Source organism: Dipteris shenzhenensis, chromosome 5 (assembly GCF_047967505.1).
Source record: "Dipteris shenzhenensis isolate YYH24624 ecotype China chromosome 5, Dip_SZ_1.0, whole genome shotgun sequence".
In the NCBI taxonomy this organism is placed as follows: domain Eukaryota; kingdom Viridiplantae; phylum Streptophyta; class Polypodiopsida; order Gleicheniales; family Dipteridaceae; genus Dipteris; species Dipteris shenzhenensis.
In genome coordinates this window covers 6,620,001-6,631,120 of record NC_141600.1, presented here as the reverse complement: position 1 = coordinate 6,631,120, position 11,120 = coordinate 6,620,001, and the positions used below count along the sequence as shown (strand labels likewise).

Here is an 11,120-nt window from a genome sequence, read left to right as displayed (position 1 = left end):
ACGAAATTAGCTGGCAACAAAAAACAGGACGATCAATAATCCATACATTGTACCATCTAGAATGGTTGTACAACACTACAAGTGGAATCTTCTTACCACCAAACTTTGAATTTGTTTTTAGTCGTTTTTTCTCAAGCACAATTCTAAATAGCATAACATGAAATGTGGTTCCACATTAGCTTGGCCCCAAAGCTTGTAACAGATAGAAAAACCCCTAAGCATTACCATATACAGATTAACAAAATACAATCTACCATTTCCAGAAGCTACATGAGATAGTTCATATACAGCCTGCATAAAAAAGGCAGCTGCCAATGTAGGAATTGCATCTTATCAAAAGAGCGGCATTATAAAAGGGGCCAGAGAAGAATAACAGAGCGTTATCTAAACTAGAAAGAAAGACCCGCCATAGCCTGTGACTGGCATACTCTCCTGGAAATACATGGCAAATCCAACTACTCAAGCAGTCAATTCCATGATAGCACCAACAATGTCTCCATCAGTGGACTTCAAAGCGTTGACTGCTTTGGCCCTCGATACCCCAGCTTGAGTCATTACAAGTTCAATGTCCTTGGGCTCTACACCAGTCTCATCCACCTCTTCTTCTTCTTCAGCTTCCAAAATTGTTGAAGGTTCAGCTTTGGAATCTGCACGTCCAAGATCTGGAGCCTTAAACTGCTCTGCTGCCTGCGTTTGCAGCTGAGAGCTCAGATCCTCGATTTTGGCCTCTCCAAACACAATATACGTATCTGATGCAGGACTTTTAAAAACGTCCGGCTTTGATATCACGAACAAAATCTGCAACAAAAAGTACAGTCGCTTACCCTTGCAAGACACCAGAACATAAATTATAAAAATCCTAGTTGAAAGGTCTTCCAAAATGTCGAGCAATCTTAGAGCATGATAGACCAAGCATGGCACAGGATCAAAACAAAACGTCAGAGAGCTAACATTTTTACTCTTTTTAATGGTCACCCTGGTGACACCAGAAACTGGCTTCATTCCAAGCTTTTGCATCGCTTTTCTACTCTTTTTCTCGCTACGACTTTGTTTTGCCTTCCCATTTGCAGCAAGGCCATCCCCCCCTGAACAAAAAAGTCAAATTGATAGGAGAAAACTCCACATGAGAAATACAGAAACTTAAGAGTATCTTACCAGAAATATGAATTACAACCGCACTATACAATCCATAGCCTCACCCTGGGCCTCATCAAGTTCAGGAGCATCGTCATCGTCGTCGTCTTCGTCGTCGTCGTCGTCGTCGTCATCCTTATCATCTTCGATCAGCGGGTCTTCTGACTGGCAGCACCGGAAAGCTTATGCTTAGAGAGAAATATCAATTCAAAGGAGCTATCGGAAAGATAGACGGGAAAGTACCTCGATTTTTTGGTGCTCCAGCTCGGCGGCAAGCTCTGCAGCGGTGTCGGCCGTCATAGCGATGCACGGGGGCAGAAGAGCGGTCCTCGATACTCAAGCTGCGACTACGCTTTCAAACCCTAAATTCCGTCCTAAGGTAGACCATCCATTATAAGCCCTAGGAACCTTAGGTGTCGGTCAAGTGTCTTGGTTAGGTTCACATGTTTGCTTCAAAAATTAGAGGGCCTAAGGGTGGTTGTGTCATTTTACATTACTAAATGCCAAGTTGAGGGCAATATCATAACCACATGCACATATAAACACATCTCAAAATGGAGAGGAATGAAACTATGGACAAATTTCATCTAAAATGTACATGATACTAGGTTATAACTCATAGGGATGTATTTGTGGACTTAATTTCATAGAATTTTGCCATTATAGAATTTCTTTCTACCTTCCATGAGTGTATTCTCTACTATCAAATCGTTTTGCCTTTTCAAGCAATCACAAATCAAAGCTCGGGAGTTAGATGAATGTAGCAAAAGATTATGTATGTCCTCTTTTGTCAATAATCTCTCCTATGCGCTGGTTTGTGGAAAAAGAATCATGTCCCTCTGTTTGTTCAGTAGCAACAAAATATGGCGATAAAACATGTCAAGCAAATATTTGCTCATAGTTACAACTTGGAAACAACAAGTGAGAACGTTAGTGTTACAAGGATATTGTGTGTTAAAGCGATAGTTGCATTTGACATTGTGTGCATGGAGGTCCATTGTGGCTTTCCTCACAAAAGTCTAGTCAAAGAAAGGACTACAATTGAAGTGGAAGATGTCGTGTGATGAATTGTAGATCGTTTTTACTTTCTAATGCTTTCTTGGGATAATTCAAGTGCATGTTCAACGTGCGTTCTATGGCACACTGGTCTAATTAAATTGAACACTCAAGTAAAGCCACACAAAACCATGTTTATTTCAAACAAGGAAACAAAAGCTGATACAAACATGCATTGCCATGTAGGCAAGAGTAGGGAATGTGATGCAACTCTGCGTTCTCATCAAAGTCTATCAAAACCCAGAGCCACTTATGGTAAAGTCTCCGGATGGCTTACTATGGCATCAAAAGATTGCGCGTCACAACCACACAATGTGCATGATAATCTACGAAGCGGCAATGCAAGCCCAAAATGTCATCAACATGAGACCCTCTGACTTGGACATTGACATGGGGTCCATCACGAAGGACACACCCCTTCAATGATGGAACTGGCACAATCTCCTGAACACTACTGTAAGTGTAGCATAAAGGTCTGCTAGGGTCACGAGTAACTCGGCATCCTCCACAAGCACTGCACTAATGCTCCACAAGTGGTGAGTTGAGGTTGACAAATTGGTCACCTGCAAGTGAAAGTGAAAAAGAAGGGAGACCCTATAAGCACATGAAACGCAACATTACTTGAGTGAACGATGAAATCATACAAACCTTTTGGCCATACCCAAGTTAAGTTTCTCAAGAATGCTTGATGCAAACTGTCGCACAGACTTCCATCAAGAACAACGGCCAAGATTATAAAGTCAAACACTCCCAATGAATGGTGTGTGTGTATAAATGATACATATTTTGCAAGGTACATCACAATGCCTGGATTAGGTGGGATGAAGTGTTTCTTCTCTCAACCACAAATGAAAGCTACAATCTAACAATAAGTTAGGCATGCCCTAGCAATCTAACAAGGCAAATGCTCTCACTCCACTATAAAAACTTTGTAAGACTAGAATAAGTCCAATCATACAAATTTAGATTTTTTGTTGTTCTAAAGATCACAAATCTACAAAGAATATAAAAGAGAAAATGAAAGAGAAGAAAAAAGAGGTAAACAAAAACTTTTATAAAAACAAAAGGAACCTGTACACCTTTGGAATTTGTAGGAGGAGGCAATTCCATTATGATTTTGATTTTGTCCATGTCAATTGCAATCCCATGTTGAGAAACAATGTGTCCCAATACAACTCCGTGGGTGACCATGAACTGGTATTTCGTTGGACTTAGGGAAATGCCATATTCCCTGCATTTAATTAGTACTGCTTCAAGACATTTGAAGTGGTCTTTTTTGTTCGAGTGGATGCACAAATCATCTAGGAACACCTATAAAAACTTATTCATGACTTGCTAGAATGTGGCCGGGGCATTACAAAGGCCGAATGGCATGACTCTACATGCAAAAATGCCCCATTGTGTAGCAAATGCTATTTTTGATTGGTCTTTAGGAGCAATTTGCACTTGGTTGTAGCCACTGAAGCCATCTAAGAAGCTATATATCTTGGAGCCTACCACCTTTTCCAACATTGTTTCTGTTAAGGGTAGGGGATAGTGATCCCTAATCGTGGCGACATTCACATTCTTTAAGTTTACGCATATTCTGAGCTTCTTGTTGCATTTAGGCATGATGACAATGGGTGAAACCCAATTAGTGTGCTCTATCTCATAGACGAATCTGGCATCTAAGAGTTTTTCCAACTCGTGAGATAAACCATGGTGCCATACTTAGGATTTGTTCGATAAGGTCCACATACCTTAGGGTGGGAACCTTCCCTTATAGGTATCGTGTGTACTGCCACGTCTAGTGAAATTCCTTTCATCTCTTTGTATGACCATGCTAGGTAGTCACGGTATTCCATTAGGAGTGCTTTGAGTTTGGTTTCATCTTCTTGTCGAAGCTATTTTCCAATGAAAACCAGTTTTTTATTCCTCCCCTTCTCAAGGGTGAGGTTTATTGTGTGAGTTTCGGTCCCTCATAGATTGGAGTTTCTCCAATGCTATCAGTTTCTTGAACTTTAGATTCTCTTAGTGGTCTTGGCATTGCTCTATGGACACTGCCACTTGTGTAATTCTTGAAATACTCTAGCACAAGATCAGCCTCTGATGGTGTTGAACTAGCCTAACATGTGCTATGGGTACTAGGTGGCATAGTATCATCAACCAATATGTTAGGCTCTTGGTGAATTTCTTTTTCTGAAGTCTCTTGATCGATATTCATGTGCACATGTGGCTTATACTTTCGAAACTTCTTACGTTGGGAACTGTGGGGTAACTTTTCCACCAGTAAGGTGTTCCCAAGTAAGGGTTCATTTGTTGCGCATACTCCTTACAGTCCCTCAGGGGAACATTCAAGAGGAGGTGGCTTGAATTTTGAGGGATCTAGCTTTGCAAGATATAATTCAATAATCCTTGTTTGGACTTGTTCGAATGTCGGCCTTGGCTTTTCGGTGATTTCCTCCTTTAGCTTTCTTGCAGGATCTTCTGCTGTTATTCAACTTTGGAGGTTCAACTTTTAGAAGCTCGACTACCATTAGGGCATGGAGAATGGCTAAGTCATTGTCAAAGACTTGATCTTCAATTTCAGCATTCTCAACCTCAATTCTAAGGTCCTAAGGAAAATTTGAGTCATCATTAGTAGGGGTACCTTTTTTAGGTTCAGTATCCCACTCAACCATAAAGAATGACACCTCTAGATTGATTGGTTCTTCATGTGTGAGTTGAGGATCTACTTGTATCACCTTAGCATTTATCTGCAAGTAGATGGGGTCTAATGAATGACAGTTGTCGATGGTTGCCAATGTTTGTATCCAGTTATTGACATTGCTTTGTGTATCGCCCGCTATGGCATGTTGTTGCAAGGGAGCTGATTTGCTTGAGATCGTTATTGAAGAGGTCTCATCCAATGCTCTAAGCACAATTGGTTTTATTGCTCCTGTCCCCACATTTACTCTGACTGCAGTGTCACGATTTTGGATTGTCAGTCTATCAGTTCCCCAATCATGGAGGACTGATGCTTCCCGCAACCAAGGATGTCCCAGTAAGATTTGATAGGATTTCTTGGGGAGATCTAAGATTGTGAACTGTAGGGAAAAGCGCACTCCTGCGATTTTTGTTGACATGCCATTCACTATTCCCATGGGTTTTGCTCGTGAATCATAAGAAAGGCATATGTTGAAATTAGCCCTTTGCATTGGTGGGAGAACCCATTCATTGTAGAGCTCCTTTGATAGGACATTTACACCCGCTCCACCATCCACTATGACTTGGACATCATTATATGCCTTGTGGATCAAAGGCACAATAATGTTGCATATGTCATCTCTCTTACCCATCCGCACAGGGATATCTTTGATGTGTTCCATAGGTGGAGGGGGATTTCCCAGTTTAATCCAACCTTTGAAACTCTCCCAGAGATTGGGACAATTTCGTAGTAGGATTCCAATGGGAATTGACACAAGGCAACTTAGGATGCTAGAGAGTGCAGCTCCTTCAAGTTGACGTGGCAGTACATTATGTTGCGGAGTCTGTTGTTGGAATAGAGGCTTGAGTACAGTATCAATACTATGTGGGGCCAAGTCATGGATTGGTGTTCCTTTTGTACCCATTGTTGAAGTGCCTAAAAATGAGCCTTCTCCACTTCTGCATTTGGGTATGGAGCTTCTTTTATTTGAGGCTCAGGAGATGATGTGGATGAGCTTGGCTGTTCATTGCTTGGTGGAGGTAAAGGCACTTGTGCTTTCTTGTGAAGAAGTCATCTTGGTTGGATTGGAATGTTAGGGTCCTTGGTGGCCTCTTTCTGCTGGCGTGTAATTACATTCACAGTTGTGATATTACGCCTGTCGAACCCAGACTTTGATGGTCCACCCCAATAATTCCAATTGGGACATCAGGCTTAGCCTCTATTTGTTGTGGGACCTTATTTTTCATGGGACAATCCATACATGCATGGCCTATGCCACAATCTCTGCAGAGTGGTTGGAAAGTAGCGAGGCTACCACGATAAGGGCACTCTGCGATCCAATGATTTTCTCCACAACTGTAGCACTTGATTGATGCTCGATATGTATTGGGCCAAACTTGATTTGCATAGACTGGTATTAAATCTTATGCGCCTTCTACATAGTACATTGGGTACTCGGCTTCATACTCGAATGGCGAGTCCACTTTCTCGGCTTGTAGTTGTTGTATTGGAACTGCCTGAGGAGCTGGATTTGGCGCTCTTGGATATGGTCGTGGATTTGGATTCCTAAGTAATTATGGGACTTGTGTCCAATGGAAATAGGATTCACCCTCAAAGCTAGGGGCGCTTGTGCAAGTGCCAATTGCCTATACATTGGCATGGGTGCCGATTGGTATTGTTGAGGTCGAGGTGGGTTGTTGTGCATGTTAAAGATGCAACTATTTTCATCATGGCCACTGACAATGCAGATATGGCACCACAACCTTGGCGATGGATTTGCTTGTGCAGTGATCCTTGCTCTTAGGACCAGGCATTCATTTGTTGTATGATTGGCCATGCAGTGTGGGCACCATGTATTTTCTCGCCATGGATAAGTTTGTGGTGGCGGCTGAGACATGTGAAACTTTTGCTCCATGGCTTGCATCATTTTGTCTTTTAGCTTCATGGTCATGGCCTCTAGGTGATCTTCATTTGACATTTCGGAAGTGGATTTGGATTTTGCCTTTTTACAGCACTTATCTCATGCACTGGATTGTCCATCATCACTACTGGTGTCCGAGTCGGTCATGCCATCCTCGATGTCAATGGCTGCCGCATGAGCAGCACTGAATGTTTCATAACTTCTAATCTTTTTCATGTCTTTTTGGATTTTCTCCCTTAGTCCTGCAATGAACCAAGCCGTGAGGTACTTTGCATCAGGGCGTGGGTCACATTTGGCAATTAAGCATTTCATCTTGCCCAAGTACGTGTGTACATCTTCTTGGCAACGTTGTTTGATCTTGCTGAGTTGGAGGGCAGGATCATCTTGTAGTCTCTCAATTTGAAAGTGCCTCTTGAATTCTATTTGAAGCAAGTCCCATGTGGCTCTCTCTTCCACTATGAGGTCTAGGTACCATTCTAACACTTCATCGGTTAAGGCCATGGGGAACCAGGCAACCTTGGTTTCATTGGATTGATCTCCACTTACTCGGCATGCGGCATCAACATGCTAGAGGAATCGGGCTGGATCGCCCCTACCATTATATTTGGGCAGTTCGAGTTTGCCCAAGGGGTGCCTGCCTTGATTCTTATTATTGTTGCAATTAAAGAAGTTGTTCCCCTCCGCATCGAGGTCAATATCCCCATCATCACGACGGCGTCCAACCATGTTGTAGAGGATTGTTGGAGGTAGTGGTTGCAGTGGAATTGTATGCAGATTTGGTGAGCGTTGGTGTCGGAGGCGTTGGCTGGATCGCAATTGCATGCAGCTGCAACGGGTGTCTCTTCTGCAAGAGCGAATGTTGATGTAATTGTGTTAGGAGGGTTAGAGATGTGTTAGTGTTGTAGGTATAGTCATGTTAGTAATAAGCCTAGGATTGTCCCACATGTGTAGGGAAATGTGCCGGTGCAGACGAATCGTTAATCGTAGGACACGGCATAAAGATATGAGCGAATTAGTGCGAAATGAGGCCCACACGAGGGCACAAATTAACGACAGCCATGGATGTTGAAATAGTGTGAAATGGGCTATAAAAATGCCCCATAGCGTGGTGTTTTTGTGTGTGAAATGGCAGTTCAAATGGGGTCTAGTTTGGGTCCCAAACGGGCGAGACACGAAGTGTTGAAGTCGGTGTAAAATGTGGTCTTTTTGGTGGGGGGGTCCCTTGGTCTAAAGTGGTGTGAATGTGCTTTAAGTCTAACTAAGAGAACTGGACTAGGGTGGTCCCAGTTAGTCTAACTAGCATATTCTCCTAATTATCCAGTTAGTGTAACTATCTAGTTACTGTGGCTAACCTAACTAGCTACATTTAGTTAAGCTAACTAGAGTTAGTCTAATAACTGAAGGTCAGTTAATCTAACCAAACCAGATTGTAACTAGTCTACCCTAGGTTATGTTAACCTAACTGTAAGCCTAACTAACTACAATTAGTTAAACTAACTAGGGAGGGTTAATGCTAACTAAACTTGGCTCACTAACCTAACCGAACCTATCATACTAACCTAACCTACTTACTAACGGTCGTCGGGAGGGGGGTGGTGGTTGGAGGGGAATGGGGAGGGAGGTGTGGAGGGGATGGTAGATGGAGGAGTAGGGAGGGTGGGGAGGGGGTTGCAGCAGGCGGGAGCGGAGGGTAGGAGGTGGTGCAGTGTGCAAGAGGCGGGCACGGATGGAGGAGGCAATGAGGTGGGGTGGAGTTGGGCATTGAGGGGCTGAGTTGGGTGTGTAGGCAGGCGTTACGATGTGGCTGGCCCTTACAGCAAGGGTTTATAAGCCCTTTTAGTAAAGAGGGCCTTAGGCCCTTAGTTAGATTAGGAGAGCTCGGCCAGAGAGAGACAGAGAGAGACAGAGAGAGAGAGAGGGGGGGGGGAGCTCGGCCGGAGAGAGAGAGAGAGAGAGAGAGAGAGAGAGAGAGAGAGAGAGAGAGGGGGGGGGGGAATGGGGGGGGGTTGGAGGTGGAGGTGGAGGGGGTGGGAGGTGGGAGGTGGGGGGGGGGGGGGGGGGATAGAGGGTGTGGTGGTGGAGAAAGGGGGAGGGGGGGGTGGAGGGGATGGTGGAGGGGGGGGGGGGGGGATGGAGGGGGAGGGGGGGTGGGATGGAGGGAGGTGGAGGAAACTTGACAGACGGAAAACTTTGATAGAAATTCAAAGGGAGAAAGAGATGGTCACCTTAACACTCTCCAAGTCTTTCTCAATGTAATAGGATTGTTGATGGCGATGGACGGTGGTGGGTGTATGGCTAGGTGATCGCTACGCGAAGGGCTCGAAATAACTCACCGTGTGAGGATGGGAGTAGGGTGGTGGTTGATGGAGAGGGAGGAGTGTCTTGTGTAGGGCTCGGAATGGGGAAGAGGATTGAGGCTAGATGTGAAAGAAGAAGAATGAGGGGGTGGAGTGGGTTTTTATAGGAATGGGTGTAGGGTTAGGGTCAAAGCCTAAACTCTTCTTGGGCCATAACTTTTCATGGTTAACTCGGATCGCTCTTCTATAAAAGGTAAAATGATCAAAATTGCAAGCTCTATGCATTCGTGTCCATTACCTAGCCTTATTTGTTTTTCAAGTGGCTTAGTTTTAAGAAATAAGGAAATTTTCTTAAGGTAGTAACCCAAGGTTGATATGTTTGGCTAGAGTTGGAAAAAAAACTTACTCTCCTTGCCCTCCTTGAGTGTCAAGCTCATGAAAGTTCATAGTAGTTTGTTTTTTACACATACTTGCATATGTTTACTCGTTACTTGAGATGCTAGTCTCCTCGGCAATGATGCTAAATGTTGGCTCTTTCCCATCACTTCCATAGGAAGAGCAAGGTTTTCTCAGTATGCAGGGTTACGAGGCTTTTTGTCACCTACAGGTATATCGGTGTTGTCATTTGTAGTATAAGTGTAGCTTAGGACCTCGAGTCATATTCCGGTGAGAGACGTAGGATTAAGTGTGGTAAGTAAACATAGTGCATGCATGTGTGAAAGGAACATGCATCATCATGGTTGGGGTAATGAAGGCTTTTGCCTTCATTGGGGGTTGAAGGGTTTAGGAGGAGTTTAAGAGTTAGAGGGAGGTTCAGGGTTTAGAAGGAGGTTCCAAGGTTCAAAGAGAGGTTCCAGACTTTAGAAGAGTTCAAGGGTTAGAAGGAGGATCCAAGGTTCAGGGTAGAGTACATGGCGGAGAACTCGTCTCCCTCGTAGATCATGAAGGTTAAGGGTTAAGGAAATAAGGGTTTAGGGGGAGAATAGGAATGGGAGAGGAAGAAGATACAAAAGCATGGGGAAAGGAGAGAGAGAAGAAGGGAGGAGGAGGGAGGAGGAGAGGGAGAGGATGGGTTGCAAGGTTGGAGGAGAGGGGAGGAGGAGTTGCAAGGTTAGGACGTGCTTTTGGACGTGGAGTGCAAGGAAGCATGGACACTTGAGACAATTGCTTGGAATACCAAAGTAGAACTCAACACAATGACCCAAAGAGTGTGGGCTTCATTCCATTATGGGGTATTTATACAAGTTGGAGAGCTTCTCTCTCTGCATGTAGGATTTGTAAGACATTCTCTCTCTACATGTAGAACTTGCATATAGAAGTTGCATGTAGGAGTTGCATGTTGAACTCGCATGTTGCATGTTGCATGTAGGAGTTGTATGTAGAACTCGCATGTAGAACATGCATGTAGGAATTGCATGTAGGACTTGCATGTACGAGTTGCATGTAGAACTTGTATGTAGAACATGCATGTAGGAATCGCATGTAGGACTTGCATGTAGGAGTTGCATGTAGAACTCGCATGCAAGTAGAACTTGCATGTTGAGGATTCCTAAGAGAGATTATTCCTAGCCTTATGCAAGTACAAGCGGAGCTTTGCTGCTACTCTACACACACATTCTATACTACCTAAGTCAAGAAATATACCAAATTTTCTTCAAATAATAATAAATGAAAGTGATGAAGTATAAAGCTCTATTTTGATAGTATCCAAGCATAACCCCATATGATAGTATAGAGCTCTATTCAATGATATACAAATGACCGTGATGAAGTACAAAGCTATATTGAATGATAGTATAGAAGCATAACCTCATACATCAGAATGGAAGATCTTGAGGATATTCGTATCCCTAGACCATAATTTTAGAAATGGAATATGGCATTGCTTACCCATGCAACAAGACTTATTAACATCTTTTGAAGATAAGCTTATGGAATTCCAGTTAGAACTCTTCAGAGAACGTACCTCCTAAAGGTGAGATGACCAAATACTTTGTGCAAGAAATGCTTAAATATGAATCCTAATTCTGATGTGTGGTTGTTAGAG

General features: G+C 43.4%; 1 protein-coding gene across 1 annotated transcript; it reads right to left on the bottom strand.

Moving 5' to 3' along the window:
* Positions 1 to 201: 201 nt before the first annotated feature.
* LOC147901560 (nascent polypeptide-associated complex subunit alpha-like protein 1) lies at positions 202 to 1,572 on the bottom strand. The gene is made up of 4 exons (XM_087374915.1): positions 1,378 to 1,572; positions 1,200 to 1,299; positions 952 to 1,085; positions 202 to 798 (listed from the first exon to the last, which is right to left on the bottom strand). The coding sequence occupies exons 1-4, from the start codon at positions 1,432 to 1,434 to the stop codon at positions 460 to 462; spliced, it is 630 nt and encodes a 209-aa protein (XP_087231041.1). The 5' UTR covers positions 1,435 to 1,572; the 3' UTR covers positions 202 to 459.
* Positions 1,573 to 11,120: the final 9,548 nt, after the last annotated feature.